The sequence below is a fragment of the Perca fluviatilis genome, chromosome 1 (assembly GCF_010015445.1).
Source record: "Perca fluviatilis chromosome 1, GENO_Pfluv_1.0, whole genome shotgun sequence".
Classification (NCBI taxonomy): domain Eukaryota; kingdom Metazoa; phylum Chordata; class Actinopteri; order Perciformes; family Percidae; genus Perca; species Perca fluviatilis.
Window position 1 is genome coordinate 21476265 of NC_053112.1, and position 15290 is coordinate 21491554.

The 15290-nt window shown below is 40.5% G+C and overlaps 2 protein-coding genes across 5 annotated transcripts; one reads left to right on the forward strand and one right to left on the reverse strand.

The window, feature by feature from the left end:
* Positions 1–382: 382 nt before the first annotated feature.
* LOC120556994 (peroxynitrite isomerase THAP4-like) lies at positions 383–15290 on the forward strand. Of its 3 annotated transcripts, none has more exons than XM_039796984.1 (4): positions 383–813; positions 12572–12626; positions 13629–13674; positions 13943–15289. In XM_039796984.1, the coding sequence occupies exons 1-4, from the start codon at positions 508–510 to the stop codon at positions 14223–14225; spliced, it is 690 nt and encodes a 229-aa protein (XP_039652918.1). In that variant the 5' UTR covers positions 383–507; the 3' UTR covers positions 14226–15289. The 3 variants fall into 3 exon arrangements, with proteins under 3 accessions (XP_039652918.1, XP_039652935.1, XP_039652927.1); XM_039797001.1 differs by having other exon boundaries at positions 384–559; XM_039796993.1 differs by lacking the exon at positions 383–813 and adding an exon at positions 10286–10417 and having other exon boundaries at positions 13943–15290.
* Positions 7655–9793, reverse strand: LOC120556990. Of its 2 annotated transcripts, XM_039796971.1 has the most exons (4): positions 9415–9793; positions 9253–9315; positions 8409–9006; positions 7655–8138 (listed from the first exon to the last, which is right to left on the reverse strand). In XM_039796971.1, the coding sequence occupies exons 2-4, from the start codon at positions 9295–9297 to the stop codon at positions 8065–8067; spliced, it is 717 nt and encodes a 238-aa protein (XP_039652905.1). In that variant the 5' UTR covers positions 9298–9315; positions 9415–9793; the 3' UTR covers positions 7655–8064. The 2 variants fall into 2 exon arrangements, with proteins under 2 accessions (XP_039652905.1, XP_039652894.1); XM_039796960.1 differs by having other exon boundaries at positions 7655–9006.

Here is a 15290-nt window from a genome sequence, read left to right on the forward strand (position 1 = left end):
AAGCAAAATAGTAATAATAACAATAATGGCAATACAATATCAAATATCAATAATTAAAAATACAATAAATATACAAATCATAACTCTAAGAATGAATGAATTGTAGTGAAGTGTAAGATCAACAGATAAGTCTTGAGACCCCTCTTGAAGGATCCAAAACGATCACATGAACGCTGAACACTAGGCAACTCATATCATAGAATGCACGCATATTTTAAGAGGACTGTCTGCAGGGAATGTGTCTGACCAATAACGGTGGGTGTGGGCCGCCTGGTCCAAAATGCCAGCGCCAATTTTTTTTCCCAGTCGAGTCCAGCCCTGTTCTAACCGTATACTAAGTGGGAACTATATTCTCAGAAAGCGGAAGCACTACTTGGGCGGAGTGATTTTCTCGCAGCACCTGAGAAGCCCGGTCACGGAGCAGAGAGTTCGCCTGGAGTTTGCTCAGAGTTGGAGTAATAGAGTCAACAATTACTAGATACTAGAAGTAGTAGTTAGTTTTCAATCATGGGTGTTCGCTGTATTGTAAAGAGCTGCGACAATAAACAGGGGAGACCAGGTAATACCATGATGTTTCATAGATTTCCAACCAAAAACGCTGACCGGCTGAGTCAATGGCTACTTGCTCTGGATATGGATCCAAATACACCTGTAGCCACCTTCAAGACCCATCGTGTTTGCTCAGAACATTTCACTGAGGATGATTATTATGAAAAAATGGAATTAGCCACAAGGACCATGAAACGTGTGCTGAAGGATACGGCCATTCCATCGATAATACAGACCGGACAAAGTGGATCCCCTGCGGCTACGGTAAGTGTTCCGTTATGTTTTTAGAGGACTAGCTACTGTAACAGTGGTAACGTTAGTAACACTATTACATGAATAGGGTGGTCTCTACTATTGCAGTTGTTCTCGGGCTCCATGTACAATCATGTGAAAAAAAATTAGGACACCCATGCTAAAGTTGACTAAAAAAAGGAATAAAAAATCATCTTTTGGAAATTGATCTTAATGCCTTAATTAAAAAAAATTGGAAAAATCCAACCTTTAAGGACACCAATTATCTTTGTGAATGAATAATGTATCGTAAATAAATAAATGTTCTTCCTTAAAATACAGGGGGCATAAGTAAGTACACCCTATGTCAAATTCCCATAGAGGCAGGCAGATTTTTATTTTTAAAGGCCAGTTATTTCATGGATCCAGGATACTATGCATCCTGATAAAGTTCCCTTGGCCTTTGGAATTAAAATAGCCCCACATTAGGGCTGAAACGATTCCTCGAATAATTCGATTACAAATGAAAATGACTTGCCTCGAAGCTTCGTTAAATCAATGTTACCAACGTTGTATCGCTGACGGACTGTGTTTCCGCACGGAGCATTATTACTGTCGCACAGGCGCTCAGTGTTGCCAACTTAGCGACTTTGTCGCTAGATTTAGCGACTTTTCAGACCCCCTTAGCGACTTTTTTTCACAAAAGCGACTAGCGACAAGTATTGTCCAGCGAGTACGCAAGGTATTTCTCCCCTGTAGCCGCCAAAACATTCACCTCTCTTCTGTTCTGTGACTGAGGAGCAGAGGAGCAGCCCCTCTCCTCTGTGCTCTCTCCTCATGTGCACATTGTGCAGCAGCACAGTGCGCGCATGCAGGTAGCGTGCCGGACAGCGTGCGGGTGCCGGTGTAGGTAGGAGAGACAGCGGGACGTGACGGGAGAAAGTCGCCGCTGAGCTGGCCTGGCCCTGGGCAACCCAGCCTTTTTAGAGAATTGTTTATCAATCTTTCTCCATCCCATTGTAGAATTTCTTTTTTTCTTTTTCTTTTTTCACTTCAAAGATAGGCTACCTAATTAATAATTATAAGGTAAAATAAATTCCTGTATTGAATTTGTGATTATTTGGCTAAAGATTTCTAATTTTTTTCTATCTACCTTGCTGACACAACCACGAAGCTGTATGCAAATGAGCGTATGACGTCATCTAGCGACTTTTAGGACAGCCAATAGCGACTTTCCTTACTGAGGAGTTGGCAACACTGCAGACTCTGCTCAGTCTGCTGCTGGCGGCACATACCAGAGTGTAAATAGCGAGAGGCTAAGAGAAGAGACAGGCTGGAGAAAACGACAGAAAGTATATTTATTTGTTACCAACAAATAAAAAATATATATTTATTTAGTATATTTGGAATCAGTTCAAACGTAATTAAAACTAAAACTCTGTACAGTGTGTCTACTGCAAAATCAAACTAGCTTACCACGATAATAGCACGACGTCAGTGCTTTAGCATCTCAACAGAAAAATGGAGTCTAACTTAATCATCCATTCCACGAAGAGGACCAAAGTAAATCACAGAGTCGTATGGACGATGAAACTACACCAAACACAACAACAACCAAAATCAAAGACAAGAAAATACGTAGTGGTGACCACGATCTGATCTAAAGAGCTGACGCGTTGACCATCCCTTCGGAAAAACAGCTGATTGTTGCGCATCTCTCTCTCTCTCTCTCTCTCTCTCTCTCTCTCTCTCTCTCTCTCTCTCTCTCTCTCTCTACGGAGAAACAGCTGATCAACAATCTAATAGCAAACGTGTAACAGAGCTGTGTGACATTATAATTAAATATATAAATGAAAATACTACTACTACTGTCTGTATACAGATCAGTCTCAGGTTGAAACTTGTAGTTCTGAAAGTTAAGTTGCACAACTTAATGTAATGTTTATGTATGTTTAATGTATGCCTTAGTTTGAGGTTGATATCATTTGAAAAAAAAAATCTTTAAAAACAATGTAATATGGCACTTAAATGCACTTAATATGTTTAGTTTTTCGAGAGATGATATTGTAAGCAATGTAGGCAATACAAATGTTGCTTTTTTTCTGAAAATGTTGCTTTTTTCCCTAGTTTTGGTTGTTTAAAAACGCAACAAAAAATTATCCGATTAATCGATCGATAAAGTGCTAGATTAATCGATTACAAAAAGAATCGATAGCTGCAGCCCTACCCCACATCATCACATACCCTTCACCATACCTAGAGATTGGCATGGTTTTATTTCAGTCAGCCTAATAGCTGGTTTGATTTGCATTGAGAGATGATTTTATCGAAAGTACCCCATGCCAATCTCTAGGTATGGTGAAGGGTATGTGATGATGTGGGGCTATTTTAATTGCAAAGGCCAAGGGAACTTTATCAGGATGCATAGTATCCTGGATCCATGAAATAACTGGCCTTAAAAATAAAAATCTGCCTGCCTCTATGGGAATTTGACATAGGGTGTACTTACTTATGCCCCCTGTATTTTAAGGAAGAACATTTATTTATTTACGATACATTATTCATTCACAAAGATAATTGGTGTCCTTAAAGGTTGGATTTTTCCAATTTTTTTTAATTAAGGCATTAAGATCAATTTCCAAAAGATGATTTTTTTTTTTTATTCCTCTTTTTAGTCAACTTTAGCATGGGTGTCCTAATTTTTTCACATGACTGTATGCCCTGTAATGTTATTGTGTTGTCACAAATGCGCTTTTTCACCCCAGAATAAAATGACCGGTGCTAGAGCGAGCTCTCAAGACTGTAGCCTTTACTTTGCTAATGAATTGTAGGGGGGAGGGGAAGTTCTCATTTTGAGAAACCGTGACCTTGTTTGTGAAATAGTAGGCTGCTGTCTGAGGGTTCATTGTGCGAAAACAATTTGCCTTGTGCTATTACTCTCCCCTTATTCTAATGTAGCCTATTGTAATGCAGTTATCCAGTGGTGTAGTCTAATGTATTGTAGTGGCTATACTGTCCTGTATATTTATATATTGGCCAGAATCTGCTTTTGGGGGAGGGGGGCCATATCATAGTGGGGGGTCTAGGCTTCCTCTCCTAGGAGGATTCTTAGTGGGTATACTGCATATATTAGTGTATCATGTAGACTACACCACTGCAATTATCTAACATTACTGTATTATATGCTGTTGAATACATTTGGTTCAGCTGTAATAAATTGCATATCTGCCTTGTGTAGGCCACACAAGGCAGATTTGCACAGGAGAGATAAGAGAACAAGAGAAATCCACAAATTAATAAATAGTTATTTATTTTAAAATTGCTGGACAACAATAACAAAAACAATGTACAATAATAATAACAAAAAAGGCACTTTAGGTGGCAGTGGTGACATAATGAAAAACAGGCCTATGGGATGGTAGGTGGGTGACCATTTATTTATTTATTTATTTATTTATTTATAACCATATCATACCATTATGAGTCTGGACCTGTGAACCTTGATGCGTGTCCGGAAATGACATCCTCCTTCCTGGGTTTTGAAACTCTGGCGATGTTAGCAGCCAAACGGGGAACTTTGAAATGGGTTTCGGGGTCTTGGTATTTCACCGATGGATCCAGCCTTCTCTGAATGACTGCATCCATCATGTCGTTCCTGAAAGTCTGTGTTGTTTCCTGGTAGACAGGTCTGGCAATCCATTGTTTGGATTGTTTTTGGAAAACCACATTGTGTCTTTGTAGGCCTGAAATAAAAACAAGCATGACTGAGGAGTTTGGTCTGTTATGATTCTGAGATGAAGGCTATATTATGTCATGCAAGTTATACCAGCAAGTGTTATGTTGTAAAAGATAAATATGGGAAATTATATATTTAGGTGATAAATGACATACAGATAATTACTGACGTGTATTACTGAAAACTCTGAAGTATCAGGAGGTTATAGTATTAATATATTTTTAGTACTTACTAGACGCAGTTTTTGCCTGTTGTCGTTGTGTGTTGTGGTTTTCATTATGGTCCATGACTGCCAACATTGTTTGCGCTTGCATGGATGCATATTCAAAGTGCAATCTTTTGGGACAGTATTTGAGAAGGGCATTATGGAAGACCTCAAGTTGTCCTAGTAAAACAGAAATAAAGACCGTACAAATGAGAAGATACTGTATAAACAATACATGGAACACAGATTACAAGTTGTGTGCATGATCTGTTGAAGTTTATGTAATGTTCATCATTGTCTGTGGTGCAATATTACCGCCTAATACATTGTAAACCAGTTTCACAGAAATAGTTCTCACACAAACTACAATGTATGGAGCCAATTCACTAACTGTGAAGTGTTTGATAAACATACCCGTGTGTTTGAACAGTGCCATTTGTTCCAGGTCTTTCAGTAGGCGTGTATTCGGGACCACTTCATAAAGGACCTTGTAGGCAGGGGAGTCTTCGGCCAACCACTTCTTCTTTCTTTGCTCGTCCGCTGGCAGCTCAGTGTGGTAGCATTTGTGTTCCATGCCATCTTCTTCCCAGCGATGGACCCCACAGATATGATGTAGAATTGACTTCCATCGTCTCAGCAATTCCTGACAATAACATTAGAGTACAAGGAGAAATATTTTCAGCATACAGGACCCAAACTCATTTGGAAAAAAAAAATACCCTAAAAAATAAAATTGATGTCGGAAGGTGATGTGTGCGAGTCAGCATTGACATTCCACTGTGCAATTTTACCTGCTTATGCACATGAGAAATAAATTAGACCTTGCCTTTGCTGTGTGTGTGTGTGTGTGTGTTGCGTGTTGCGTGTTGCGTGTTGCGTGCGTGCGTCAGTGGCGAGGGAAATGAAGCAGCAGCCATGCCCGCTGCAGAGAGCCAACAGTATTGAAACTGCAGCAGCTTCAGCGACTTTATAGTGAAAAAATGTTACAGCGTATATTGATGTTAAAATGTACACACAATGTGTATACAGGTTGGCAGGACGGTCTGAGATGTCTTTCACTGTACGTTTTGTTGGTAAATGTGAGATGTTCGAGTCACACAGACGTCTCGCCTTCATAACAGAAACAAGGAAATGAGTTTGACCCGTTCTCACTCCCGCTTGGTCAGTGGCTGCACGTGGGACTGCTGGGATTGTCGCGAGTAATGAAAATGCAATATGGGCCCCCCGGCTGTCAATCAATATCTTCCAGTGATGCGGCCCCTGATTGGTCCGGGCCCGTAAGCACCGCTTTGTCGTGTTTTCTAAAGAAACACGACAATGTATAAAAGGCTCCATTACCTTGTACCTCACGTTATGGCTCCATAGCAGACGTTTTTGTAAAAATAGGCTAACGATTGTGTCACATAGTAGAGGAATTACCGTATAGTACAGGAGAAGCTTGCAGGCAGTTTCGACTTACGTTAGCTGTTTAGGTTTAATTACTAATGTTAACTAGCATGTTTGTGATCAGTAATTAGCCTGTGCCCATGTTATCTCCTTACATATACCTACGCTCTCCGTCTCTGTAAGATTGGGAATGATTGAGATTACTCTTGGCACAGCTACCAGAAGACTTACAACTTTCAGACACGTTGCTCACGTCACATTTACGCTGTCTCTGTCAGTTGGAGGCTGCGCAGTAGGCTAAAGCAAGTGATCACTGGAAAAGTGCTTCTAATAGCCTTCACTGGTCTCCGTCCAGAGCAACGGGCTCTGTTGGTCCAGACCCTTGGTTTAAGGAACTGCTAACTGCATTAGCTAGTTAGCTCTGGAAGCTGTATGAAACTTTGCAGGTCCCAAACATCCCAAGTTATTTTGGTTCTAACATGCCCACTTGTAACATACTAGTACCGTGCCTGTTGAAAATGTGTCCGTTTGGAACGGGCCGATTGCTTGGCCTGTGGTACAGCTGCTTGAAGCTTTCTCCAAAACCAAATTGTACCCTAAAATTACTTACTGAAGGACCCCAAAACACTTAATATGCAATTCCACTGTATAGCCTACTACTGACTTACAGAATACTTCTACATCAGAGGAAGGCATTGTGCTACTATATTTATCTGAAAGAGAACGTAGCAGATTCAGAATTTAATAAGTGTGTTCAGAGAGAGAAAGAGGGAGCGAAAACATTTTAGTGTTGTCTTTTTCCGATACTGCATGTTGATATCACCACAGTCATGACGGCGGTCTCGTCATCATTATCGTTAACGAATTTAACACTTTGTGTTCATTTCCATATAGGCTTAGAGGCTTGACGGTTAACGTTGAAGTATGGATTTGATTCGCTGACGGTAATGTTATTAGTATTATAACTTGATGATACAGAAGACAAACCATTTTGTGGAGTGATGCATCATCATGTGATATTGGCAACAATGTGACTCCAAAACAGTGTCTGGTAGCCTGCCTATAAGTGGCATCACGCTCTGTCTGCCACTTGTTGTCTGTAGCTGGTTGTGCTTTGCATGTGTGGGATTCTGAAACGTCCTTAAATATGGGAATTGTCGCTTGTCTATTCAAAGTCAAAGACAGTCCAAAGTAGTGCTACTTTGCACATGTTTGTGGGTATGAGGTGTATTTCACATTTCAGCTGCGAAAGCTCTGCTTCTTTCTTCAACCCGCTCTGTCTCTGGTGCTGTGCTGTGCTCACTCAGTGTGCATTGTAAGGAAGAGTGGCCAGTGGCTAGAGCAGCAAAAGCCAATGTGTGCTTCTTTTACCGATATACATTTAACGATATCTTTTGCATTTCTAATCCAAACAACGTCAAACTTGGCACTGCAATTATTCCTTCCCGTAGCAAGACACCTGTCAAGTATTTATAGATAGATATGCTTTGCTCCCTCGTATATATGGACATAGAAAAGAGACACTGAAGAAATTGGACTCTAAAATCTAGAAACTATAAAAAATAATTAAGTGATAAATTCCATGCACACTGTAAACATGAATGTAACAGTATATTCATCAGTTATTTCCGTCAAGCTAAATATAAAGTCAAAAACCATTGTGGTGTCCTCTCCCAAAAAACATTGGGGTGTCCTCTCCCTGTTGTTTCATGAATGTACAGTAGCCTACAGCACTAGATAATTGCACAGAATAAATCTCCATGGTAATTTAGGTGCATCTGCTTTTGTGAAACCGAGTCAAGGCTAAATTGAGCCAGGGTAACTGGGAAATCCCGGCTTAATCCGCTATCTAGGTTTTGTGAAACAGCCCTCTGGTGTTCTGTTTTGAAAATCCTCCCTCATTATTTTCCTGATAGAGGGATGTCTGTCGGTTGTGACAACCTTTACATCGATCCCTTCATCTAGGAACTTTTCCAGTCCTTTCTTGAAACCCATTGGCTCCATCGCAACAGAACGTTTGGCCTGGGTCACCTAGAGGGAACAAGTAAGGGTTACTGCCTACTTGTGATAAAATTTCTGATAAGACTTTTTAGAACAATTACTGAACTTTTGGAATTATTATTATTAATAATAATCATCATCATCATCATCATCATCATCATCATCATCATCATCATCATCATCATCATTATTATTATACAATTTGATTGGTGGAGTCATCCATGAAGGAATACGTTGTGTATTTGCAGGAATGGCCTGGGCTATCACTTCTCCCATCTCCGCAGATCTGCACTTCCTCACCATCTAGAGTCTGGCAGATGAGTCTTGCTCTTATAGTGTCCTCCTGCTGCTTGTAATTTTCTGCGATAACTGGAATCAGGTAGCTGGACTGTATGCTATAGTAGGTGGATTTCTGGGGCAGCTGAAGGTTCAAAAGCCCTGCCCAATCAGCAATGTCTGTGTAAGTAGCATCAGTGAAGAGTGTTGCTGCTGCTGCTGCTGCTGCTGCTGCTGCTAGCAGGTTGTTCTCCGCCATTCCACGGACAGTTGGGCATGATTCCCAATCTCCAGTGTGTCCACTGTTACATTGCCATGTGACTCTGATCCTGCTGCCAGATGTTTTCACAGTTTGGTTCACATCACACATTGCAGCTCCACAAAAAGTGCATTTTTGGAATAGTTCCATGAGTTTGGACTCATTAACCAGCCACTTCCTCTCTTTCCATCCTCTAAATTGTCCACGAATGCTTGCTGAGCTTCCTGTGGTAGAGGTGGACGGGCCTGTGTCAGGGAGAAACCTGGAGTCAGCAGGATCAGCGGCAGGTTCTGAGGCCATACTGATGTCCAAGGCTGATGTTGAACTGACATCCATTTCGGAATAATCAATTTGGTGTGTTTCCTGTTGATGACAAACCAACATGGAAAAGTTTAGTTTCTCTACTCACCTTTACATGCATACATGGATACACGCGGAACGTGTTTGTCATCAGTTAAAAATTGATATTCAATAGTCAGTTATTTTACTGTTCTATTTTGCATTTCATGATAATCAAGATAAGTGTCAACTGAATGATCAAAATGTATGATAATTCTTTTGATAACGTTTGGTACCTATAATGGATATATAACCTGGCTTGGTACTTACATCAAAGATTAGACATTTTTTTGGCCTACAGGTAGCCATCATCATGGACGATGAAGCCGTGTCCTACAAAGTAAATATAGATTGTACTTAGTTGCAAGACTTGTTGCACTTATCACACAGAACGCATAAAACCATTGAATGACAAAAAATGAATTATCTTACCAATTGACGTGTCTAGCTGGGTGCCAAGGCAATCAATGGCTTTGTCCCTTTAGCTGTCTGAGCAGGACTCGTGAGCTGCAAAGGTAGTGGGGCTTTGAACTCTGCAGTATGTGCAGCACAGGTTTTTCGAGGGGTTGAGTGTGGTAAACCTGTAAACAGGCTGGAAGCATTCTCAACTTCCAGCAGATCCTGCTGCAGGTCACTCAGCTCATCCTGATGATTACATATCACAGAACATTATTATTATTATTACAGGAGTCGATATATTTGAAATGCAATTTATTACAGCTGAACCAAATGTATTCAACAGCATATAATACAGTAATGTTAGATAATTGCAGTGGTGTAGTCTACATGATACACTAATATATGCAGTATACCCACTAAGAATCCTCCTAGGAGAGGAAGCCCAGACCCCCCACTATGATATGGCCCCCCCTCCCCCAAAAGCAGATTCTGGCCAATATATAAATATACAGGACAGTATAGCCACTACAATACATTAGACTACACCACTGGATAACTGCATTACAATAGGCTACATTAGAATAAGGGGAGAGTAATAGCACAAGGCAAATTGTTTTCGCACAATGAACCCTCAGACAGCAGTCTACTATTTCACAAACAAAGTCACGGTTTCTCAAAATGAGAACTTCCCCTCCCCCCTACAATTCATTAGCAAAGTAAAGGCTACAGTCTTGAGAGCTCGCTCTAGCACCGGTCATTTTATTCTGGGGTGAAAAAGCGCATTTGTGACAACACAATAACATTACAGGGCATACATGGAGCCCGAGAACAACTGCAATAGTAGGGACCACCCTATTCATGTAATAGTGTTACTAACGTTGCCACTGTTACAGTAGCTAGTCCTCTAAAAACATAACGGAACACTTACCGTAGCCGCAGTAGGCTAGTTGGAACCAGTTACCTGCAGGAACTGTGCTAGGCTAAGCTAATGCTGGAGCCGTCAGACAGCATTACAGCACACACAGAGATGAGAAGGGTATGTATGGACTTGTCTAACTCTGGGGGTTACTGTGAATAAGCTAAAGTCCCAATAAGTCAGCGTGTTCCTTTAAGTTCAGGTATAGCAGCTGAGGTGAGAGGAAGTTAGCTACATTAGCTAAAAGCTACATTTTGTCGGAGTACGTTCAGTTCATTAATAATCAATCATCAGGACTTGTATAAGTTCTAACAATGTCAATTTCCTCTTCTGTGCAAATCTGAGGGAAGATGCTGAGGAGACCGTACTGTTCAGCCGTCAGAATGTCGTAGGGATGAAGAGGAGGCTGTAGATTCAGAGAGTGATCAGGAAGAGGCAGATGAAGATGACAGGGAGGAAGAGGAGGTTATAGATTAAGAGAGAGGGACAGAGGCAGAGAGTGATCAGGAGGATGAAGATGACAGGGAGGAAGAGGAGGCTGTAGATTCAGAGAGAGGGACAGAAGCAAAGAGTGATCAGGAGGATGAAGATGACCGGGAGGAAGAGGCCAGTTGTAAGGCCCATTTGTTAAAATAAAATAATAAGAATATATAGTAGTGCATCAACATAAAATGTTGATATAGTTGATTGTGAAACAATAAACCTGATCTTGACTTTGAACTACATGCAGTAGTGTAGGCAATGGTTTACTTTTACTCCTTACACACTAATTGCAAGATTCATGATGATGATGTGATAATTTCACATTTTGCATTTTAGAAATAATCTCTGGTTTTAAGTTAAAGCTTCCCTAGCTGTCTGCTTTATTTCACTGTTACGGTCAAAAGATAATTGATTGGCTACATATTGCAACATTTAATAATTACTCTGTAGCCACCAAGTTTTGTGATAGATTCATCGTATAAAGTTATGTTAAACATTTGTGCATCTGTTCTGTCTCTTGAATGCACTTTATGCTGAGGCTATTGTACATACATCACCACTGAGACGTGCAGAAGCCTGATTTGTTAGTATAGAAGTATGGGCTATATGGTCTTGATGATAGCAACTTTGCGATAGTTGCTTTTGGGCGGGGGGGCCTTGAGTCTTGTTGCCCAGGGCACATGGAATTGTTAATCTGGCCCTGGAGCCGAGAGTATTCAAACAGCAGCCGCTTTTAGTCTAGTTTTAGTCAATGAAAATTGTATTTTAGTCTCTTTTTGGTAATGCAATTCTATTTAATCCAGTCAATATAGTTTTAAGTACCTAGTAGTATAGACAAAACCAAAATGTTGGCCAACAAGTCAGTCAGGTAGGAATTAAGCACACACACACATTAGTCACACAGCTAACGTTAAAATGAGACACATTAACCACAGCCTCATGAGTTGGCATTAGCTTTCTAAAATAGAAAGTAACGTTAATGTCTTGACTCAATTTCATCATGGAATGGCTTGAGATGTCTCTTAAGGTTCGTGGTGTTTTTTCCTGTGATTTTGTGGCCGCATTTCTCTCCATCTTTTTCCACAACACATTCAGTTCTCTTTTCCACTTCTATGTAATGAAAGTTTTTCCAAATGTCGTTTATTCGTTTTCTCCCAAAGACGAACCCCGGCTGGCCTGCTGCCATCGGTCCCTTTCTCTGTGTCAGTCACTTTGTCTGTTGTCGTTTACGCTCGTCTCGCTCTCTAAACTCTCTAACTCACCGCTGCATCTTCTAAATTAAATAATGCCGAGACAGGGCTTGAGGAAGTAACGTCGTCTGCGCAGTGTGACCTGAGTGCGACCTGATGCAGCCCCTGAAGTGAGACGCAGGGAACAGAAATACTGCAAAATAATAACGCAACTAAACAAGACGAAATAACGTTACATTTCGTCTTGTTTTGGTCAACGAAAATGAAGACATTTTAGCATAGTTTCAATTTTGTAAACCACATTTAGTGTCGTTTTTATTCATCAACAATATTGCATTATACATTTAATTATAGTCCTCGTCACATGACCAGCATTTACGTTGCGTTTCGTCTCCGTCACGTAATAAAGGTTCGTTGACGACGATATTAAGTCATGTTCGTTGACGAAAGTAACATTAGCTGCGAGGCAGCTTGGTCAGTCAATATAGCACACACTGAGGAATGTATTGCTATGTATTTTAGTTCCCTGCCATACTAATTTCTGTTTGTAGTAGTTAAAGACTACAATGTTGACTGTAACCAGGTGTGTTGTATTTTACAGCTGCATGGCACCTGGGCAGGAATGGACAGCTCACCTGGCCAGGTCAGGAGCACAGGTGAGTGTTCTTCCTGTGTACTACTCAAACTATTTTTGTCCAATACATTTCTTATGTTCCTCAGCCTGGTGAAGACAGTTTGTCCAGCTTCTGTTGGCTGCTAATGTCCTAAAATTGGTCCAGTAGAGTCCATTCTATTATAAATTCAGATTTTTTTGTTGGTTTTAAAAGGTCCCATAACATGCTGCTTTTTGGATGCTTTTATATAGTCCTTAGTGGTCCCCTAATACTGTATCTGAAGTCTCTTTTATATAGACCTTAGTGGTCCCCTAATACTGTATCTGAAGTCTCTTTTATATAGACCTTATTGGTCCCCTAATACTGTATCTGAAGTCTCTTTTATATAGACCTTAGTGGTCCCCTAATACTGTATCTGAAGTCTCTTTTATATAGACCTTAGTGGTCCCCTAATACTGTATCTGAAGTCTCTTTTATATAGACCTTAGTGGTCCCCTAATACTGTATCTGAAGTCTCTTTTATATAGACCTTAGTGGTCCCCTAATACTGTATCTGAAGTCTCTTTCCCGAAATTCAGCCTTGGTGCAAAATTCCAGCCACTAGAGCCAGTCCTACAATGAGCTTTCCTTAGTATGTGCCATTTCTGTGTCTGTAGCTATTGAGGAGGAGAGAGGGGGCGGGGGGCGGGCAAGGTGGAGGGTGGGGGTGTGGTCTTGACCAACTGCCACTTTGCTCGTTTGAAAGCCATGATGTCTCTCTCTCTCTCATGGGTGGACCAAATTCTCTGGGCCAGATTCCAGATCGGCCCATCTGAGCTTTCCTTTTCTCAAAGGCAGAGCAGGATACCCAGGGCTCGGTTTACACCTATCGCCATTTCTAGCCACTGGGGGACCATAGACAGGCTGAGGGAACTCATATTAATGTTAAAAAAAACTCAAAGTGATATTTTATTGCCATGGGACTTTTAAATGGTTTGAAAAGGACTAACTACTTTCAACTTAAAAGATTTTGACTTTTTTTTATTTATTTATTTTTATTCACAGGCATTCAAGCAAATTTCCCAGAGACGAGCACTGCAACCATGGAGAAGTGAGTCAATAATTAACTTTGATCATGTTTCCCTAATGTGTTAACTAAACCATGTAGCTTAACATAAAGGCAGACAGTCTGTGGTACAGTATAATACTTCAGAGCTTACTTATACCCCATTCAGTTGCAGTGATGCAGGTTAAACACCACCGTTGCACCTGCAACAATGTATCCATAGTGGCAACTTGTGTATGTTTTGAGCTCTAGCCGTGCTCTGTACAACCACAGTCATTATCATTTCTCAGCTCTCTTTTCTGCCCCAAACCAGACCAACTCTGCAGCACATTGTGGATGAGGAGGCTATTCTGCAGCTGATGAAGAACTGCCCGATGTGCAACAGAAACTGCCGCTGTACAAAACGCACTCGCAGTCCTTACTTCATAGTCTACCAGAGCTGTTACTACTGCAATTATCAACGCAAGTGGGCCAACCAGCCTGAAGCTAGAAATATGGACATTCGTAACAAGAAACTAAAGCCAACAAACAAGGTGTCTGTAAATGCCAAGGCTCAGTCATCACAGCTTAATAATAAATGCATTTCTGAATCCTGAGTCTCAAGAAGTCACACGACCCGTTAGACATCTGAAGAGCCCAGTGTAAACTCTCTTTTGAGATTGGGCATGAGCCCAGTTTAATATGTGCCTTAAGGTGGATCATTATGCATTTGGAAATGCTTGCTGATGACAAACAATTCTGTAAAGTTTTCTGTTGAATTGAAGCTTCAGTCCAAAGTAATAACATTGAACTTGCTAACAAGGAACACAATTAGAGTAAAGCAGTAACAGAGGTGATAAGCATAGTTTTGTTTGCTACTATGTAGTGAGAAATACTACACTGAAATATGGTACGGTGCCATTGTGTTGTGGAACGTTCAAGCCTAAATACTCATGTGAGTCAAGATAATTAGAAAATGCATTAGCGTTTAGGATTTTCTGTCCATAACATCCATAATCAAATTGGAACTCCTTGTTTCATCATTTGAGGCTCAGCTGCAGCTAATCTGAAACCAGCATTCATTTAGGACAGGTAAACTACAGCCCTTTTTTTCTCTCAATTTAAGACTTTGAATTAGAAATTTCAGCCTTCACGCTATCTTGTTGACTTTATATGCTTTTCATACTTTGGTCAAGTGTATCAGCCTAAACCTTAATACAATACTAAAACCGTAACCTGTACCTCATGCAAATAACTTAAACCTTTTAACTGTGACCCATTCCAGCAAGAAGAGATGAGTGAGCCCACACTTTTATTGGATGATGAGGACGGGGCATTTGTGTGCTCATTACATACAAAATTAGACGCATTGCAACCCTTTGTATTGGTTTAAAACTACCATTATCTTTAGTTCTGGCTGAGAGTTAAAAACCATCACAATTGAGTTGAGGAAAAGGAGAAGTCATGAAAGACCGATTATCATCGCCCCTGGAGATCAGACAGACCAACACCAGGTTAGTTAAAAATTAGGGCTGTGAATCGATTAAAAAATGTAATTGAATTAATTACATACTCTGTGATTAATTAATCGAAATTAATCACATACATAATTAATGAACCAATACTTTTTAAGAAAGTAAAAAAAGAAAAGAAAAAAGAAGGGTACTAAACAACAGTCGGTG